The 21,016-nt window shown below is 38.4% G+C and overlaps 1 protein-coding gene across 1 annotated transcript in view; it reads right to left on the bottom strand.

The window, feature by feature from the left end:
* agmo (alkylglycerol monooxygenase) overlaps positions 1 to 21,016 on the bottom strand; it is a 262,745-nt gene that overhangs the window by 222,841 nt on the left and 18,888 nt on the right. The window contains exon 2 of the mRNA XM_048260252.1: positions 14,547 to 14,677. Coding sequence (XP_048116209.1) covers positions 14,547 to 14,677 — 131 coding nt within the window. The remainder of the gene's footprint in view (positions 1 to 14,546; positions 14,678 to 21,016) is intronic.

Genomic DNA, 21,016 nt, shown 5'->3' with positions numbered 1-21,016 from the left:
ACATGGTTAGCATAGTTAAAAATCTTAGCATAACTGCTAGCAAACATCAGAGCCATTCCAACTTTCAGTTATCGTCAAATATCTACCTATACACAGCTATTAAACTATTTGAATATCAACATTCATTAAACTTCCAGTCTGTCCTCAACTTTTAAACTATTTACATTCAACTTTTAAACAGTCTACTCTTAAACTATCATTAAACTATTTATCTATTAAATTAGCTGTCTATCAACAACTTTTAAACTATCTACATTCAACTTTTAAACAGTCTACTCTTAAACTATCATTAAACTATTTATCTATTAAATTAGCTGTCTATCAACAACTTTTAAACTATCTACATTCAACTTATAAATGGTCTACTTTTAAACTATCAACTTTTATTAAGCTATGCAACCACCATGTCTATCCTAGCATCACCGTAGTAACCATCTCTGTATTATCTATTTTAACTATACATGATATTTTACATCACAACTTTTGCATTTTCATGCACAGGTAATTCCTTGGAATTGCACTTCTAGTTATTATTATTCCGCTTACCAGTTTTTCCATACGCAATTTCTCTTGAACAGTTTAACAGTTTAATCAAAAGTAACAAGCCTCGGTGTCATCCTAGATGCAGAGTTAAGTTTTAAGCCCCATATCAGTAAAGTTACTCAGACAGCCTATTTCCACTTGAGAAACATTGCCAAAGTGCGGCCCTTCTTAACTCAACAAGATGCAGAAAAACTAATTCACGCCTTTATCACTAGCAGGTTAGACTACTGCAATGCACTTTTCACTGGTCTTCCCAAAAAACATCTAAAGAAATTGGCACTCATACAGAACTCTGCGGCTAGACTTTTAACTAAGACTAAGAAGAGAGAACACATCACCCCTGTGTTGGCTGAACTGCACTGGCTCCCTATTTCCTATAGAATTGATTTTAAGGTTATGTTAATTACTTACAAAGCTCTGAATGGCATAGCACCTTCATATATCTCTGAGCTTTTAATATCTTATCAACCACAAAGGAAACTTAGATCATCCAATTCTAATCTTTTAATCATTACCCAAAGTGCTCCACAAACAAAGTGGAGAAGCTGCGTTTATCCATTATGCCCCAAACTATGGAACACCCTGCCTCTGTACATCAAGCAGGCGAAGTTCAGTAAATATTTTTAAAAAGATCTGAAAACATACCTGTACAGGAAAAGCTTTTAGTTAACTCATTTTATCCTGTAGACTACATTTTCAGATTATTCTACATCTGCTACTATTGGGGCTTGCCAGCCAGAAGCAGATGGGCTCCCCCCCCATTAAGTCAGGTTCTGCTCAAGGTTTCTTCCTGGAATATGGGAGTTTTTTTCCTTGCCACAGCTGCCATATGGCGGCTTGTGGGGGTAAGAGGGTTAAGACTGCCAGTCTTATGACATGTCATTTTCTATATTTTGATATGTTGCTGAGTAGATCATAAACAGCAAAGAAAAGTGATTGATAATGACTGACTGACTATTATTGTGTTACATGCTTCAAATGTAAAGCACTTTGAGCTGCATTCTGTGTATGAAAGGTGCTATACAAATAAAGCTTATTATTATTATTATTATTATAACTTAGAAACTTCATTCAAACTTTGTAACGTAGGTCTTCAAACAGATTGGGTCGCTATGTCTTTTCAACTTTGAAACTTTTATACTTTTTAAACTATTAAAGAAAAACTTTTTCAAAATCCCCATAGACTTAACATTGCTGATTGTGACATCATAATACGGCCGTTAAGCAATTAGAATCCTATGGCAGGTGTTCAGGCCAGCTGGATCAACTGCTAGTCTCAGGCTTTAAGCATACAAACTGGCCTTATTACAGTGCATGAAAATGCACTGTACTGTTCTTCCTAGGCAACTTCTTATTATTATTACAGTGCATGAAAATGCACTGTACTGTTCTTCCTAGGCAACTTCTTATTATTATTATTCCGCTTACCACTTTTTCCGTACGCTATTTCTCTTGAACAGTTTAACTTAGAAACTTCATTCAAACTTTGTTACGTAGGTCTTCAAACAGATCGGGTTGGTATGACTTTTCAACTTTGAAACTTTTATACTTTTTAAACTACTAAAGAAAAACTTTTTTAAAATCCCCATAGACTTAACATTGCCGACAGACATCATAATACGTCAAGTTAAGCAATTAGAATCCTATGGCAGGTGTTCAGGCCACCTGCAGCCTCAGGCTTTAAGCATACAATCTGGGTCAATTAAGACTACACATCCTATTCAACTGTTTCCTCTGCCCAAAACTGTTTCAAAATAAAAGTCCTCACTACAATAATCCACTGTTAAACAATGTAACCCATTAAACTACTGAACTTTTTACATTCAACTTTTAAACGGTCTACTTTTAAACTATCATTAAACTATCTATCTATTAAACTAGCTGTCTATCAACAACTTTTAAACTATCTACATTCAACTTTTAAACTATATCCATTCACTAGCTGTCTATCAACAACTTTTAACTTGTCATCAACTATGTCAACACTTTTCATCAACTATGACTCCTACCCACTGTAGCTAGTTAGCATGGTTAGCAAGGTTAACATGTTAGCATCGCTAACATTGTTAACATTTTTAACAAAACTGCTAAAAATGATTAGCTAGGTTAGCTAAGTCACGTGGTTAACATAGTTAGCATGCTAGCATGCTAGTTAGCATTTTTAGTAAAACTGCTAAAAATGATTAGTTAGGTTAGCTAAAGTAACATGGTTAGCATAGTTAACATGCTAGTTAGCATAGTTAGCATAACTGCTAAAAATGATTAGCTAAGTTAGCTAAGTAACATGGTTAGCATAGTTAGCGTGTTAGCATGTTAGTTATCATTTTTAACAAAACTGCTAAAAATGATTAGCTAAGTTAGCTAAGTAACATGGTTAAAGATAGTTAAGATGTTAGTTAAGATTTTTAAAGAAAAATGCTAAAAAATATTAGCTAAGTTAGCTAAGTAACATGGTTAGCATAGTTAGCATGTTAGTTAGCATAACTACTAAAATTATAAGCTTGGTTAGCTAAGTAACATGGTTATCATAGTTAGCATGCTAGCATTGTTAGCATGTGAATTAGCATAGTTAGCATAACTACTAAAATGATAAGCTTGGTTAGCTAAGTCACATGGTTAACATAGTTAACATGTTAGCATTACTAACATAGTTAGCATGTTTAACAAAACTGCTAGAAAATGTTAGTTAAGTTAGCTAAGTAGCAAGATGGTTAAGATGTTAAGATTGCTAAGACTGCTATAAAACATTAGCTAAGTAGCATGGTTAGCAGAATTAAAAATCTTAGCATAACTGCTAGTAAACATTAGAGCCATTCCAACTTTCAGTTATCACCATTAAACTATTTGAATATCAGCATTCATTAAACTGCTAGAAAACGTTAGCTAAGTAGCATGGTTAGCATTGTAGGCACTGCTATAAAACATTAGCTAAGTAGCATGGTTAGCATAGTTAAAAATCTTAGCATAACTGCTAGCAAACATTAGAGCCATTCCAACTTTCAGTTATCGTCAAATATCTACCTATACAGCCATTAAACTATTTGAATATCAACATTCATTCAACTTCCAGTCTGTCAACAACTTTTAAACTATCTACTGTCTATCAACAACTTTTAAACTATCTACTTTCAGCTTTTAAACAGTCTACTTTTAAACTATCAACTTTTATTAAGCTATGCAACCACCATGTCTATCCTAGCATCACCGTAGTAACCATCTCTGTATTATCTGTTTTAACTATACATGATATTTTACATCACAACTTTAGCATTTTCATGCACTGGTAATTCCTTGGAATTGCATTTCTAGTTAAGACTACACATCCTGTTCAACTGCTTCCTCTGCCAAAAAAACTTTTTCAAAATAAAAGTCCTCACTACAATATTTCACTCTTAAACAATTTAACCCTTTAAACTACTGAACTTTTCAACTGTTTAGCCATTGTAACTGTTACTTGTCATCAACTATGACTCCTACCCACTGTAGCTAGTTAGCATGGTTAGTTAGCATGTTAGCATTGTTATGTTATGGCATAACTACTAAAAATAATTAGCTAGGTTAGCTAAGTCACATAATTAACATAGTTAGCATGTTTAACAAAACTGCTAGAAAACATTAGTTAAGTTAGCTAAGTAGCATTGCTAACATAGTTAGCATGTTTAGCAAAACTGTTAAAAATCTTAGCATAACTACTAGCAAACATTAGAGCCATTCCAACTTTCAGTTATCGTCAAATATCTACCTATACACAGCCATTAAACGATTTGAATATCAACATTCATTAAACTTCCAGTCTGTCAACAACTTTACCAACCTGTAGAGAGAGTCACAAGTTTTAAATACCTTGGTGTCCACATTACTGAAGACTTAACATGGACTGTTAACACTCAATATGTTCTGAAGAAGTCCAGACAACGACTCTACTTCCTTCTCACAGCTAAGGAAATTCAAAGTTTCTACATCCATCATGAAGGCCTTCTACACTTCAGCGGTTGAGAGTGTTCTAACTGGTAGCATCATCACCTGGTATGGGAACTCCACAGTTAGAGATTGTAGTACTCTGCAGAGAGTTGTGCGCTCAGCTGAACGTACTATAAGAACTCAACTCCCTGCTCTACAAGATATCTATTCCAGAAGAGTACTCCTAAGAGCCCAAAAGATTCTGAAGGACTCTTCTCATCCTAACAATGGATTATTCCTACCGCTGAAATCAAGAAGACGCCTATGTAGTCACAAAGCCAGAACTGAGAGACTCAGGAGAAGTTTTATCCCCAGGCCATCCAACTCTGAACTCACACTATACTGACTTTGCACACATTCACTCCTCAGCACTCTCAAACATTTCCCAACTCTGAACTCACACTATACTGACTTTGCACTCATTCACTCCTCAGCACTCATGACCCCCACACACACACACACACACACACCCACACACACCTACAAGACTTTTAGCACTTTTACATCCCTCTCCCTATGCTACAGACCTTTTATTTATTTTTCTTATTTCATCACACGCCAAAACACACACACACACACACACACACACACACATCTGACTTTCTCCAACTTTTGCACACTTTTTATTTATTATTTTTGATCACAAAAATACATCACTTCACATACATACAGCACACTGCTTGCTACAGTAAGCCTCCTCTACATACTTGCTGCACACTGCCCCCCCCCCCATACACAGCACATTGTCTTCAGGATCTTCTCCAACACACATCCTCTACATACTTACAGCACACTGCCCCCACCTACCCACACACACACTACACACACACACACACAGTCACTGCTCCACCTCCCCTCCCCATTACACACATCTTCACTGTCATCGCCACATACATTACATACAGTACTCTGCTTGCAATAGTAAGTCCCTGCCCCAACACACACACACTTACATCATCACTGTCATCACTTCACATACATACAGCACACTGCTTGCTACAGTAAGCCTCCTCTACATACTTGCTGCACACTGCCCCCCACAAACATACACAGCACATTGTCTTTGGGATCTTCTCCAACACACATCCTCTACATACTTACAGCACGCTGCCCCCACCTACCCACACTACACACACACACACACACACACAGTCACTGCTCCACTCCCCTCTCGCCCACACACACATCTTCACTGTCATCACTCACATAAATTACATACAGTACTCTGCTTGCAATAGTAAGTCCCTGCCCCCCCCCCTCTCCCCACATACACAGCACACTATCCCATCTCCCCTGTCATCCCCCAACACACACACCAAGACCCTGGCAGTTGGGTTAGCCCCTTGAGCGTGGATCTGCCCAAGGTTTCTTCCCTTGGTAAGGGAGTTTTTCCTGCCCCTGTTGCCTTTGGGTGCTCCTTGTTGGTGCCCCCACCCAATCCCAATCCTCCCCCACCTTTTTATGCAGCCCTTGCTACTTAATCTACTAAACCCCTCTTCTACTGCACTTTTTACCCCCCCAACTTTGCACAAATAGGCTGACACCAGACATAATTTCACTGCATTTCTTACTTCCAGTAACTATATGCATGTGACAATAAACTTCCTTGTACCTTGTACCTTGTACCTTGTACTTTTAAACTATTTACCTTCAACTTTTAAACGGTCTACTTTTAAACTATCATTAAACTATCTATTAAACTAGTTGTCTATCAACAACTTTTAAACTATCTACATTCAGCTTTTAAACAGTCTACTTTTAAACTATCAACTTTTATTAAGCTATGCAACCGCCATGTCTATCCTAGCATCACCGTAGTAACCATCTCTGTATTATCTGTTTTAACTATACATGATATTACATCACAACGTTTGCATTTTCATGCACTGGTAATTCCTTGCAATTGCATTTCTAGTTATTATTATTTTTCTTTTTACCTTTTTGTGCGCGCTATTCAGCTCAAACCGCTTAACGCATAAATTTGGTTGAAACACCGCTTCGTAGATCTTCCAAGGCTTTACCCGTCCCCATCCGCTTTTTCATTTTGAGAAGTTTATACTTTTTGAGATATTTGTAATTAAAAGTGTATTTTTCCCCATAGACTTGAATGGGGGCTATGATGTCATAATAGAGCCAGCTGCGCTCGTTAAGTAGTTCTCAGAGCAGTTCCCAGGCTAATCAGAACACTGGCACAGGTGTCACCTGTGAGGACTCCAACTGTCTCAGCTTCTAAGCATACAATCTAGCTCTACCTGAACTACACATCCTGTTAAAGTGTTTCCTGTGTGTCCCAGCCATATCTCATGCATTCAGCATTATATCTCCAGAACGGCTTGACGTACATGCTTCAAATTTGGTACGAGTGTTTTTATGGACTCAAAGATGAAGTGAGTTGATGTTGGAGGTTGAAGGTCAAATGTCAAGGTCAAAAACACCTTGAGTGTGATATCTCAAGAATGCCATGTCACACAAGTTTCAAATTTGGTTACTCCAAAAGCACCTTTGCAGGTATCACAATTACCCTACCAACCAGCTAGCATCAAGCTTAACAGCCCCACCAACACCCTAACCAGCAGATTGCATCCCCTCGTGTAATTCCTCGGAAATGCATTTCTAGTTTCACTCTGTTTTACGTGGGTAAGGCCACCGCCCATCCAAATAACTGCCCTTAATGACCCACAGGCCGTCACTCTCCAGGTTAACATGGCAAAACTCAGTTTTCTAAAACTGCTTTTCCATGTCTCACCTGCAATAAATATAGGAGGCTATAAATACAGATATGTATAAGTAGCCTATATATACGTGTGTGCATTTACTTATAATTTATGGGGTTGCCTGTCGGGAGGACAGCTTCATTCGTCCCTCCATAGACATTCAGCAATAGGCTGTTTTGCATCCATTACAAACAAACATGCAATGTGAAAGTCTGGGATTGGGGAGAGCACTTAGTATGCCTAGTCTAGTGCATAAGCATGAAGTTGAACCTTTAGATGAAAAACACTCTTTAATAATAGGCCTACAATAAATAAATAAACCGCTGACGTTTACTTTTGACCATCACATTTATCGCCAGTAACTCCGTGATAAAAGGACCTAACAGGAAAGTATTTGGCTGAGCAAGGTTAATATGTTCTATGTTTTGTCCACATGATGTAGGCAAAGCATGTTTATAATCCAACGCTATCATGTGTTTCTCTATGGCAAAGCCTGTTCATAAACCGGTTTTGAGATCCTAGCAAATTCCTGCATGGCATCCAATTCAAGGCTCACATTGCATCCCGATTTGTTCAACAAAGAAACCCCTTTTTTGCCTCTACTTTGTTCATGGCAATGCAGTAAAAAGTTGGGTAACGCTTTAGAATAACATGTGCTTATTAGGTATTAACAGTGCATAATAAGCAGTTAACGATTCATTACTAACAGTTAGTTAACTGTTGTTATCCTTTAATACTTACAAATAGGTAAGAAAGGTCTTATAAGGGTATTAGTTATCCACCTCTTTGTCTTATACACCATTAACAAGCATTAACAAGCTGCTTGTTAACACTTACAACTGTTAACAAATATGCTTGTAAGTAACTTAAAAGGCTCCTTATTAACACTTACAAGCTGCATGTTAACAGTTAGTTCATGTTATTAAAGGATAACATAAGTTAACTAACTGTTAGTAATGAATCGTTAACTGCTTATTATGCACTGTATACCTAATACCTAATAAGCACATGTTATTCTAAAGCGTTACCCAACTTTTTACTGCATTGCCATTGTCTACTGTTGGCACTGGGTGTCTTTCCCTGATAACTGCCCTATTTACTTCCCTGAGGTCCACACATAGCCTCACTTCTTTTGTGTCTTTCTTGGGTACAATCAGGATATTAGAACCCCATTCTGATCCTTCATTCACTACCCCAATTATGTCTTGTTCAAGCATCTTGTCCAGCTCCTGGTTTACAGCTTCTAACATGGGATAAGGGACTCTCCTCAAACCCTGTGCTACAGGCGGGACTTTTTCATTGACTGTAACATTATGTCTGTAACCTTTGATCTGACCTAGTCCTTTGAGAACTTGTGGAAACTCTTTAACAAGTTTGTTGAATCTCTCTGTCTGTCCAATTGCATTCACTTTTTCTCCTGTATCTTTAATTCAAAGCTTGTTTTTCTGCCTAGCAGTGCTTCTACATTTCCTTCAATCACATAAATGTTGTCTTTGACTTTGTTGTCTTTCCATGTAATTTCTGCCTCAAAGTAACCTACACATTTAAGTGGAGTAGTTTGAGCATAGGCATAAAATCTTTTCTTGGTTGGTTTCAGTTTTGTTCTAGCAGACATTGTTCTTTTAAACAGGTCTTCTCCTATGACATTTCAACCACTGCCTGTATCTATGACCATTTTTAGCCATTGTCCATTAATCTTGATTGTCTCAGTACCTTCAGCATCTACAGCATTGACAAAATTGCTTCTGAATCAGAAGTTTCCTGTACTACTGCTCTCTTGTGTTTTTCCTTATTTTTGTCTTGCTACTTTCACTGTTCTTGTCTGTTTGTTCTTTCTTTTTCTTCTTGAAGCACATTCGTGTGTAATGTCCTATTTTCTGGCAGAATAGACACTTTGCTGTCTTGGCTCCGCATTCATCTGCTGTGTGAGCGTCCATTCCACATCTGTAACACTGGTGTGTGCCGCTGTTGGCCTGCTCTTGGCTGCCTCTCCCTTGCAATGCTCCAGCTTTCCAGCGTCCGCTGGATCTCCACGCACACCCTTCTTTGTGAAATTAACCCGGTTGTCTCCGGCTTTGTGAGCACTTTCCGTGAAAAGTTTCGATTCAGCTTGTGCTGCTTCAAAGGCTCTGGCCGTCCTTTGTCTAAACTCCATCTTCCTGCAACAATTTGTCGCGCAGCTTTTTCATTGAAAATTTTTCCACAATCTGATCTCTTATCATATCGTTCTCAAGTGCACCAAAGTCACACGATTTCGCCATTTCTCTTAAAACATTCACAAAAGCATCCACCGTCTCGTCAGAACACTGAGCTCTCTGCCTAAACTTGTGCCTCTCTAGGACTACATTTCTTTGTGGAGTGAAATATGTGTCCAGAGCGGTAAGAGCCCGGTCATATGTATCTTTACGTCCTGGTAGATTAGCAAAAATCCTTTGTGTTGGCGCTCCAATGCAATGCAGCAAAGTAGCTCTCCTTACCAAATCTGGCGCATTTATAGTACCAATGGCAACTTCGTAAAAACTATTAAGAGTCTGTGTATAAATCAGTCGCCGTGAGGTTCAGTGGAACCGCCAGTGCTAAATGAGCATATCTAGGCTCAGGTGCAACAGCAGCAGCAGCATGTGCATTTCCTTCAGTATTCGACATTTCGTCTTACTTTCTTGGCATGGACGTAGAATCCTTGTCGTCCTGTCTGGCCTCTGGGTTTTTGGCATCTGTATCCTCGTCGCCAAAATGTTGTGTTGTCATCAATAATCAGTCCTTTAGTTCAACATTATGTTAACTTTATTAACACAAGTTCAATTCACAGTTCTCGCTGCCGGTCTGTCTCATTCCCGTTCTCATTCCCATCTATCTTCCAGGTGCTCTCGCGATAACCTACTAACATCCGCTACTACAATGAAGAGTCTTTGACAGATGTGGCTGCTTGCAGATTTGTCACTTTCTGATATAAACTAGAGACGAACACAAATATGCATGACATGTTTAAATGTCAAAATTGTCTGTAGGCCTAGTACAAGCACTGAACCATGAATATGCCACCCAAAAAACAAACACCTAAATAGCATAAATTAACTCCACATGGGTATCGAACCACAAATAATTTGAACTGCTAGCTTGATAATCAGACGTCTACCTACTTTTGCGCCATCGAAACCAGCTGACGGCACAGAAATTGACTTGAGTTGTAGGCTAAGATTAAAAGAAGTCAGCTAATGTTATTATCATTGTAACAAGTTAACATAGCTGATCATGTTATCTGGTTACCATGTTCTCTTGCTACCTTTGCCCAAGCCATTTAGTAGGCCTTCAAAGTGTTTAAGTTTTACAAGTGTTTCACTGAGGTTAGGCTGTGGCCACCCCTACCTGAAGTGTCTGTAGAGGCATGATCGCCAGCAAATAAATCAAATAAAAATGTGTTGCCTAGGCCAATTGGGTATACTTTTGTCCAGCCTATTCTTTTAAGAATTCAGTTAATGAAACACAGGCACTGAAACGCACACTGCAATGGACAGGAGAAGTCTAGGCTTTTTTGATACTTTATTTCTAAATTCTGCCAAAGGCTTCTTATTTAACTATGACGGTAATAATGTTGAAAGATGTCAGGCCTGGAAAATTGAAAAAATTGAAAATTGAAAAATTGACAGTGGCCTGGAAGTTAAGTTCGACATCGCAATAAAACTGAATCGAGACAAGGCTACGGAATGATTTGATAACGTGTTGGTCATTTGTGAAGAGACACATGGATTATGCTGATATTATTCATCTTAAATTAAAAAACTGCAGTGTTATTTATTCAATATTTATAATCTAGCCTTCCTCTCATCACATTCTTTCTTCTCAGATGCACGCGCTATGCGCAAATACCCGACATCTGAAATGCGAGTCATGCAACATTTGTTTGGCTGTTAAAAATAAATATAAAATAATAAACAGTAACAGAAAATAACAATAATAAACAGTCTCAAATTAACTCAAACTATGTTCAAGTTGCATGTTTAAGAAACTAACTTTTAAAATGTTCCCTGAACCCCCACTTATATAAGTAAGTATAAGTATATATACTCTTTTGATCCCGTGAGGGAAATTTGGTCTCTGCATTTATCCCAATCCATGAATTAGTGAAACACACTCAGCACACAGTGAACACACAGTGAGGTGAAGCACACACTAATCCCGACGCAGTGAGCTGCCTGCTACAACAGCGGCGCCTGGGGAGCAGTGAGGGGTTAGGTGCCTTGCTCAAGGGCACTTCAGCCGTGCCTTCTGGTCGGCGTTCAAACCAGCAACCCTCCTGAAGTCTGGGCCCAGTTTCCCGATAACGACGGAGACACGATCTTAAGAGGGTTGTCTACGATTCATCTTACAATCGTTCGTTTGGTTTTTCAGACTGTTTCCCGAACATGCTCGTAGCGTGAACACGCGTGCACTGCTCTTAAGATGCTCTTAAGGGGAGCTGTCCACGTTAATAGTTTTGAAATATGCACTGATTTGATGGTGATGTCAGGTGACTCCACGTCACAGGCCTACCGTTTAAACTTCGGATCTACACATTAATTCACATCAATACGAAAATAGAAACACTTTGACATCTGCATGTAAGCATCCCAAGTAGGTTATATAATACACACAGACATAAATAATTGTAATTATTTAAGATTAGATTGTTGCACCATGCAATAATTTGTCGCGGGTCACTTAAGAACACGTTTGAAGATAAGAAAGAAGTCGAGTAAGAAAGTGAGGAAATGTGTAGGCTTAGATTTTGATGCAGTACAGACTAAACCACATGTTCCTTTCTCTGCTTTTACCTCATAGGCCTAATAAAATATAGCCTTCACTTAGCAAAGATAATGGCAAACTATTCTGGCAACGTCTCGTTTCATAACTTGATTGGATTTTTGTCCGTTTTTTTATTATGACCAGTAAATGTAGGCTATGCTATTTTGCACGCTAAATTCTGATTGATCACATGTAAACACAATAAAGAATGGGGACGTCAGTTGGATTATGTATTCTAAGTTGTAATTCCTCTGTATGTCCTGTTAGTGACCTCAGTGAGAAGTACTGTTAAGACGCTCTTAGCCGGTAACGAGAACTCTGGAGCACTCATAGATTTACGAGTGTTTTCACGACACTCTTAAGCTATGATGGTTTCGAGAAACAGTCGGCAAATCTTAAGACGTTCGTAAGCGGGACTTTACGACGCTCTTAGGCTTAAGATGCTTTTTTGGGCCCTGAAGCGCTAACCAGTAGGCCATGGCTGCCCCGTAGGAGGTTTTACTTCTGGGCTAAAGCCACAAATGCTTTCAACTTCTAGCAATGCCTCTAATTATTATTATAAGGTGCTTAGAGCTGCACAGAGGTTGATCCGCCGAGCTTCAACAAGTGAGGTATGATTAATTAAATGCGTTGACGGTTCATTGCTCCTGCCAAATGGATCGCCGCAGCCACAGCCAGACCCGTATATGGCTCTCCATATACGGCTCTGGCCGCAGTGGATTAAGCTGCCACCTAGTGGCGACGGTTGTAATCCATTTCACGCAGCTGTGTGAAACACGGAGAGCATGAGTGAAACGATGATTTCGAAATAGCACCCACTGTAATCTGCCAACACCCGAAACATGAACACATGAAACATACTCAGCACACAGTGAACACAGAGTGAGGTGAAGCACACACTAATCCCGGCGCAGTGAGCTGCCTGCAACAACAGCGGCGCTCGGGGAGCAGTGAGGGGTTAAGGTGCCTTGCTCAAGGGAACTTCAGCCGTGCCTACTGGTCGGGTTCGAACCGGCAACCCCCGTCTAACCAGTAGGCCACAGCTGTCCTATTTCACTCAACTTAGGCAAAGTGTCCCCAAATAATTAGAATCAATAGGTGTTGGAAACAGTGACTCATGCACATTTTATTTATGCGCATTACCACGGACGTTCGTCACTAATTCGCATGAGTTGGATGGAAACATGCTTACAGAAAGAGTTGGCCTAGTTGAGCAGAAAGCAGTTAATACAGGTGCAATCAGTATAATTGGCTCTGTGAGTGGGTCTAGTTGAGCAGCTGGCAGTTGATACAGGTGCAAATCAGTTTGATTAGCCCATTGTGATGGCATAGTGCCAATGCAAAGTCTATGGGGAAAATAAGCTTGATTTATGGTAATCTCAAAAAGTTTACAAAAACGAAAAATAAAGTGTCCTTTTCAAGACCTACGTTACAAAGTTAGTACGAAGTTTCTATGTTAAACTGTTGAAGCTGAATTAGACGCAGAAATTTGGTGGGAATAAGAAGAAGAAGAAGTCGACTTCGGATAACAGAACAGTGCATTTTCATGCACTGTAACCATTAAAAAAGACATGGAATTTAGTCTGCATGGTTTGTAGATGATACATTTCTGTGACAATCGGATGAATAACCTCAAACAAATTCATGTTACTTTCACTTTTATTCTTAATATTTTGGTTACACTTTACTTGACAGTATCAACATGAGTGACATGATAAATGTTTATGACATAACGCTTCTGTTAAGTATCATTCTGTTTTGTCATAACAAATTAGGGTTAGGATTAGGATTAGGGTTAGAGGTTAGGGTTAGGGTTACAGAGTTCATGTGTCATGACAGTGTCGTGTCACTCTTATGTCGGTAACTGTCAAGTAAAGTGTTACCGATATTTTTTTGTTTGTTTTTTAATGAGGGTTACTGAAACATGGTATGTCAGTAGATATCAATTAGTAAAAATGCAGAGGACTCCAGAGATTATGACAACAAATTGATTTTTACTGTGGATCAAGCTCTTTTGTGTCTTTTGAGATAACTGTAAAAAAAATCAATTTGATTAACAGCACTACTTTGGGGCCAGTGTATGCCATTCCATGCCATTCCAAGTAGCATGTGAGGTTCCCAACCTGTATTTTGGCCTGACAGTTCTTGCTGCCTTTTAGCCTTTTCTAACTGATTAAAACAAAAACAATAGGGTTACATTAGGATACCCCTAATGAGTAAAATGTTGGCCAGGAACCTGGGACCTCCGGGAAATCATGGAGCAGTGCTAACCAATGGAGAATCCTTGGTTTCATCAGCAAAGTTCAGCTACTAAACAGTTTTACAATTACAAAAATTAAGAAATTCTAATGTTTGATCAATTTACTTGAAATTTTCTAAAATTTGGTATGTTTCCGAAGAATATTGTGATATTTTTTATAACAACATCCCATTTTTAAAAAACTCACAGTCACTGGAGGTTTTCTACAGGAATTGACATAGTTGTGTCTGGGAAAGCACTTGTGTCATTAATTTAATTAGTGTTTACATTAGTAAAATAAAACATACTTTGGCAAACGTGACATCATGCCAGCAGAGAGTGAGGTGACTTCATCATTCAGGCTGAAGATAAGACCTCCTGTCTTGAGCCAGCCCATCAGTAGTTCAAGCAACATCAGGCTAATGAAAAATGGGGTTGCCTGGAAGACAGATGAAGAGACAGATTTAACAAGTTAAAAGAGAAATCTGGCAATTTTTCATCTCCGTTTTTGGGCTATTTATTATAGGTTTGGTTGGTTCCTTGTTTAGATTGTAATATGAATATAATTTTGAATAATGAATAATGAATATTGTTAGCTCTGAATGAAGAAATAAAGCCATTGAAAAATGTCTTTACAAAAAGCACAGTAAATGTTATTATGACCGCCGCGCAGCGAAGCGGCGGTCATATAGGCTTAGTCAGATTGTTTTTTTTTTCTTTTTCGCATGGCAACATTTCCGTCAAGGATTCCCGGGACACTGAAAGACCGGGGTACACGAAACTTGGTGGGCATGTAACCCCACATGGATAGCATGCAACCATCGTTTTTCGTTTTGATCTGTAGCCCCCCCGCTGGACTGGACCCCCCGAAAGGAGGGTAGGGCAGACACAGTTTTCTGTGAATATCTCGAGAACCGTAGGGTTTAGGAGGACCACCTTTTTTTTGTATGTTGATCTCAAGGGGCCATGTCAACCCATTCCATAACCACTCATTTCATGTATAGCGCCACCTAGTTAAACACAAAAAAGTAAAAATGAGGTGTTGTAATCGCAGGTATCTGTGACCTAACATTGTCAAAACTGCACGAAATTGAAAGTGTAGGATCATTATGACACCCTCTGAATGCACGCCAAGTTTCGTGGAATTCCGTTCATGGGGGGCCACACAATAAATTAATTTATGTTACTATACGCCAACTGGCCTGTAGGTTGCCAGGTACAGTTTTCTGTGAATATCTCGAGAACCGTAGGGCCTAGGAGGACCACCTTTTTTTGTATGTTGGTCTTAAGGGGCCATGTCAACCCATCCCATTACCACTTATTTCATGTATAGCGCCACCTAGTTAAAAATTAAAAAGCAAAAAATTAGGTGTTTTCATCACAATATCTCTGGCTGACAAGGTCAAAACTGCACAAGAGAGTTTTCTGTGAATATCTTGAGAACCGTAGGGCCTAGGATGACCAATTTTTTGCGTATGTTTGCCTCCAGGGGTCATGTTAACCCATTTCATATGCACACATGTGCATAAACAGATACACACGCACACACATACATTCACAGTAATCATACGTATGACACATACTCACACAGTAGACATATGTATGCATGCATGCACATGCAGACACACAGGCACATATGCAGGCACACACACAAGCACACACACACACACATAAACATAAACGTGTGCATGCACACATGCACACAATTCAAGAATTTCTCAGAATTATGAACAGGCAAGATGGGGGTGGGGTTGTATAAAATGAATTTTACATGTGAAATCTATGAACTAATCATGTTTTGGTACTTGTTGTCTAGCAGATACCAGTGAGAATTGGGTGTGCATAGTGAGACAGTTAGAATCATATATCCTTTCAGCGTGATTTATTTTTGTGGAAAAAATGTGCTGGACTGGGCAGCGGTCATATTTTATACCGCTCTGCGGTACATCTAGTTTTTAATGTGTCTGTCCTCCCACACTCCTCACACTCTCTATCCCTTTCTCCACTCAAGCAGCCTGCATTTTTTTGGGAAGTTCTTGTTTTGTTATCAAATTTTTCATCAGACTTTGTTTTACTGGTGAACATTTTCATTAATTAATTAATTAATTCATTCATTCATTCATTCATTCATTCATTCATTCATTCATTCATTTATCTCATTCTTTATTTATTCTCGGAGGTTCATTGAGGGAAGTTCATTTTCAGTGAAGTCGAGATTGCATTAATTAACAATGAAAAAATATAATAATTGTGGCTTTAGCCTATAAATAAAATAAAATAAATAATAAGAACCTACATAACATTGTAGAGGAGGGAGGAGGGAAAGTAAAAATACAGAAATAATAATATAATAATAATAATAATAATATCTAGACTGCATTTCCGGCGGGAACTGCGAAAGTGTGCTTGCCCTGGTCCGGTCACCAACGTGAGCAGACAGTGGCATACGCTATGCTGAACCTGGCTCTATCCAGGCATTGTAACAGTGCCTTTCAGTGTTGGAGCAGTGGCAATATCTCAAAAGCTCTAGGAGAGGGCTATTCAACTATTGACATGCGGGGTGAATGCGGTTTGTTGGATTTTACCTGTGGCCTGCCTTCGAATTTAGCTTCTATGACTAAGATCAAATCAGTAAAATAGAACGACAGCAGTGATTGGCTGCAAAAATAAATAATGCCACATGTCTTGCGCCTCTAAAACAGGTAACCTACAGAAGAATTGAAATTATGAAATATGACCAAGGCATTAAAATGCTGCTTGTTTGTCAGGTTACTTTTTCACTGATTTATTTAAAAAAAAATATGAGCTATGAGTGTGAATGTTATATATTCCATCCCCTAATTATGTTTTACTGGTTTATTTGACAAATAATCTATATTGATTTGCTCTATAAAGACCTTATGTCTGTTTGGGATTATTTTGAGAGCCTGGGATTGTTTAGAGAGTATCTGTATCTCAGATGTATCTCAGAATAAAGGAATAAAGGAATACTTCATATTACTCTAAACCACCTTCTGTAAATCAACTGTATACTACTGTCTACATTCCACTATATTTCTTGTCTCTGTATATTTCTATACTTTGCATCACATTACATGTATACATGCATCACAGTTGAGATCTTTGGTTGCTATGAAGGCCAGTCGTTCTAAATGGATGGTTGCTATGGCCAAACGCCAGTTCTATCTCTGCCGTTGTCAAGCGGGCATATCCTAGAATTCTGATTAAGTTATTTTATTTGAAACATCTCTATTTTACTTAGCCTACTTCCATACAGTGAGTCCCATTAAGAAGTGGCCACTTCATTCAAGGCTTACCGTGATTCACGCAAGCAACATTATTAAATTAATCTGTCACCATATGCCTACGTTTGCAAAGAGGAGAACATTTTAATTTGATTCACAATGAAACGTTACATTTAATGTACATGTTGACAATGAGTAGGCTAGTTTTGGTTGTTGTTGGTGGTGTTACTGCATCCCTTAGTTATGCCTACAATGCAACATTGTTCCCTCGCGATTGGAAGCTCCTGTAGACGCATTTCAAAACATCGCGACGTGAAATGCCACCACAAAAAATTGTTTGTGAATCGGTCTTAGTGAGTTAGGAGTCCTTGCTGTCACAGACTCAGGTGCTACTTTTAGGGCTAAAATTCTTCCTGAATTACTCTTAGTAAAACAAATAGGAGTCCTAAAGTTACGAGCAGGGTATCTGCACATTTTCCAAGTGCAAATTTAAAGACTTTTAAGACCTTTTCAAGACATCTAAATGAAAAAAGTAAGACTATACCACGGCAAAAAGATCCATACGACAACTTAAAACTATTTTATGCAATAGTTTTTTTTTTCTACTAATTTTAACCCCCACCTCATTTTGGATGTCTACAGAAGTTACCAAATATATTTTGGCGGAAAAAAAAAATTGTGTGTGAATTACCTTCACAGCTATAAATGCCCAATTTTAGGGTCTGGGCTGCTTACATTTTGCATACCAGTTGTATCTAAACCAATCAAAGCTTGACTGAAACATTGTAAAACCATTGACTTGTTTTAAATTAAGAGGTCCTCCTGGCATGATCCTGCTGAAAACTGCTGGTTTCATCTCAAACACGCACGTATTATGAACGCATGTTTTTTTCATTCAAAAAATATGCTGTTATATTTCACAACTTTTGCAAAGTAGGCTAGGCCTACTGGGAAACGCTGGCAAGAAAGCTGCTGACAGATATTACAGGTATTATAACTTAGACAGATATTTTCTTCCCTAGGCTAGGCCAGCAACACACGCTGGAAAGATCAACTTAACATGTACATTTCCTCCTGACTGCGAAAACGTTTGTCTTCTTTTTATGTCAGTCCGTGGTTCCTTCATAAATTGCGTAGCAAATTATCAGACGAGTGACAGGAGCACTGTGCATAATTTGACCAGCAGTCTTCGCGTCCATAGTTTGTGAAACGTTGCTGCATCCGAGCAAAGATTCTAGATGCCCAGCGCAACTCCAAAAAGGAGGACAAATGAGTGTCCGGCTTGAGGCTGCGCCGGACGCCGGACAGGGCTTTTAAAATCCATATGTCCGGCCTAAATTCAAACGTAATGGCCAACCTATCGCTAACTGACTTACCAACTCTTTCTCCCGCTCACGTAGGCTACCTGCGTATCTCAGGCCTCTGCACGAAAACGTCAGGCATATTCATAGCCTACTGTATTATTACCGTTTTCACACCTTTAACCACACCCGTGAAAAACATCTTCACTCTGCAACCACTACACTTTTTCCCGTAGCCTCATAGTCACTTATACAATTACTTTTTTCACTCGCTTTTCACTCGCTCTCTTGCACTCGCTGGCGGTCCCATACGCAATTTTAATACCTCCCTTTCGAAAATTCAAGACATCCCAGACAATTTAAGACTTTTTTTTAGGCCTTAAAAACCGAAAGTTGTATTTAAGACTTTTTAAGGATCCGGGAACCCTGTACGAGTGACGAAGTTACGAGTACAAGCATCTCATATCAAACTAGAAAAGCATTTCCTGAAGGAAATACAGTGCATGAAAATCATCATACAGAGTAAAAACAAACTATATTGGTTGCTAGGTAGATAAGGTTTAATATAGTTGGAATGATTGAACGGTTAAATAAGTGGATAGTTTAAATGGTTAAATTATTTAGGTAGATAGTTGACGATAACTGACACTTGGAATTGCTCTAATGTTTGCTAGCAGTTACGCTAACTATGTTAACAAAGATAATAATGTTAACCAAGTTACTATGCTAACTAGCATGCTAACAATGTTAAAATGCTAAGTATGCTAACCATGTGACTTAGCTAACTTAGCTAATTATTTTTAGCAGTTATGCTAACTATGCTGACTAGCATGCTAACATGCTAACTATGCTAACCATGTTACTTAGCTGACTTAGCTAATTATTTTAAGCAGTTTTGCTAAAAATGCTAATTAGCATGCTAACATGCTAACGATGCTAACCATGTTACTTAGCTAACTTAGCTAATCATTTTAAGCAGTTTTGCTAAAAATGCTAACTAGCATGCTAGCTATGCATTCAATAGTTTATGCGAATGAAATTCAATTTTAACGAATTTCGGTATACATTTGGAGAGGATTTTCAAAGACTGTTCATTACTATATCAACATTACCATATGTATTTTACATCATTTGATAGAACTGACCCTTCTGATTACAATGGTATGTATATCCCATTGATGGTATGTATTATACTCAAGAAATAAGGTTTTTTGTGTAAGGAGGTCATCCAGCACCAAAAATGGAATGTTCGGCACGGGCACGAAAGGGTTAAAGCCTGAGACTGGCAGTTGGTCCAGGTGGCCTGAACACCTGCCATAGGATTCTAATTGCTGTGATGTCATAAAGGCCCAATGTTAAGTCAATGGGGAAATCTCTTAAAAAGTATAAAAGTTACAAAGCTGAAAAATACATAGCACCCATGTCCCAAGTAAGACCTACGTAACATAGTTTGAATGAAGTTTCTACGTTAAACGGTTGAAGCTGCATTAAATGCGTTAGCGGAAGAATAAGAAGCCTAGGAGAACAGTACAGTGCATTTTCATGCACTGTAATAATGTTAACCAAGTTACTATGCTAACTAGCATGCTAACAATGTTAAAATGCTAAGTATGCTAACCATGTGACTTAGCTAACTTAGCTAATCATTTTTAGCAGTTATGCTAACTAGCATGCTAATATGCTAACTATGCTAACCATGTTACTTAGCTAACTTAGTTAATCATTTTTAGCAGTTATGCTAACTATGCTAACTAACATACTAACTATGCTAACCATGTTACTTAGCTGACTTAGCTAATCATTTTTAGCAGTTTTGCTAAAAATGCTAACTAACATGCTAGCATGCTAACTATGCTAACCATGTTACTTAGCTAACTAGCTACAGTGGGTAGGAGTCATAGTTGATGGCAAGTAACAGTTACAATGGCTGAACAGTTAAAAAGTTCAGTAGTTTAAAGGGTTAAATTGTTTAACAGTAAAATATTATAGTGAGGACTTTTATTTTGAAACAGTTTTTGGCAGAGGAAGCAGTTGAACAGGATGTGTAGTCTTAATAGGGCCAGTTTGTATGCTTAAAGCCTGAGACTGGCAGTTGGTCCAGGTGGCCCGAACACCTGCCATAGGATTCTAATTGCTTAATGGCCGTATTGTGATGTCATAATCATAATGTTAAGTCAATGGGGAAATTTTGATTAGTTTTTAATTAATAGTTTAAAAAGTATAAAAGTTACA

Source organism: Alosa alosa, chromosome 13 (genome assembly GCF_017589495.1).
Source record: "Alosa alosa isolate M-15738 ecotype Scorff River chromosome 13, AALO_Geno_1.1, whole genome shotgun sequence".
Taxonomy (NCBI): domain Eukaryota; kingdom Metazoa; phylum Chordata; class Actinopteri; order Clupeiformes; family Clupeidae; genus Alosa; species Alosa alosa.
The sequence above is the reverse complement of the archived record's forward strand: the minus strand, read 5'-3'. Positions and strand labels throughout refer to the sequence as shown.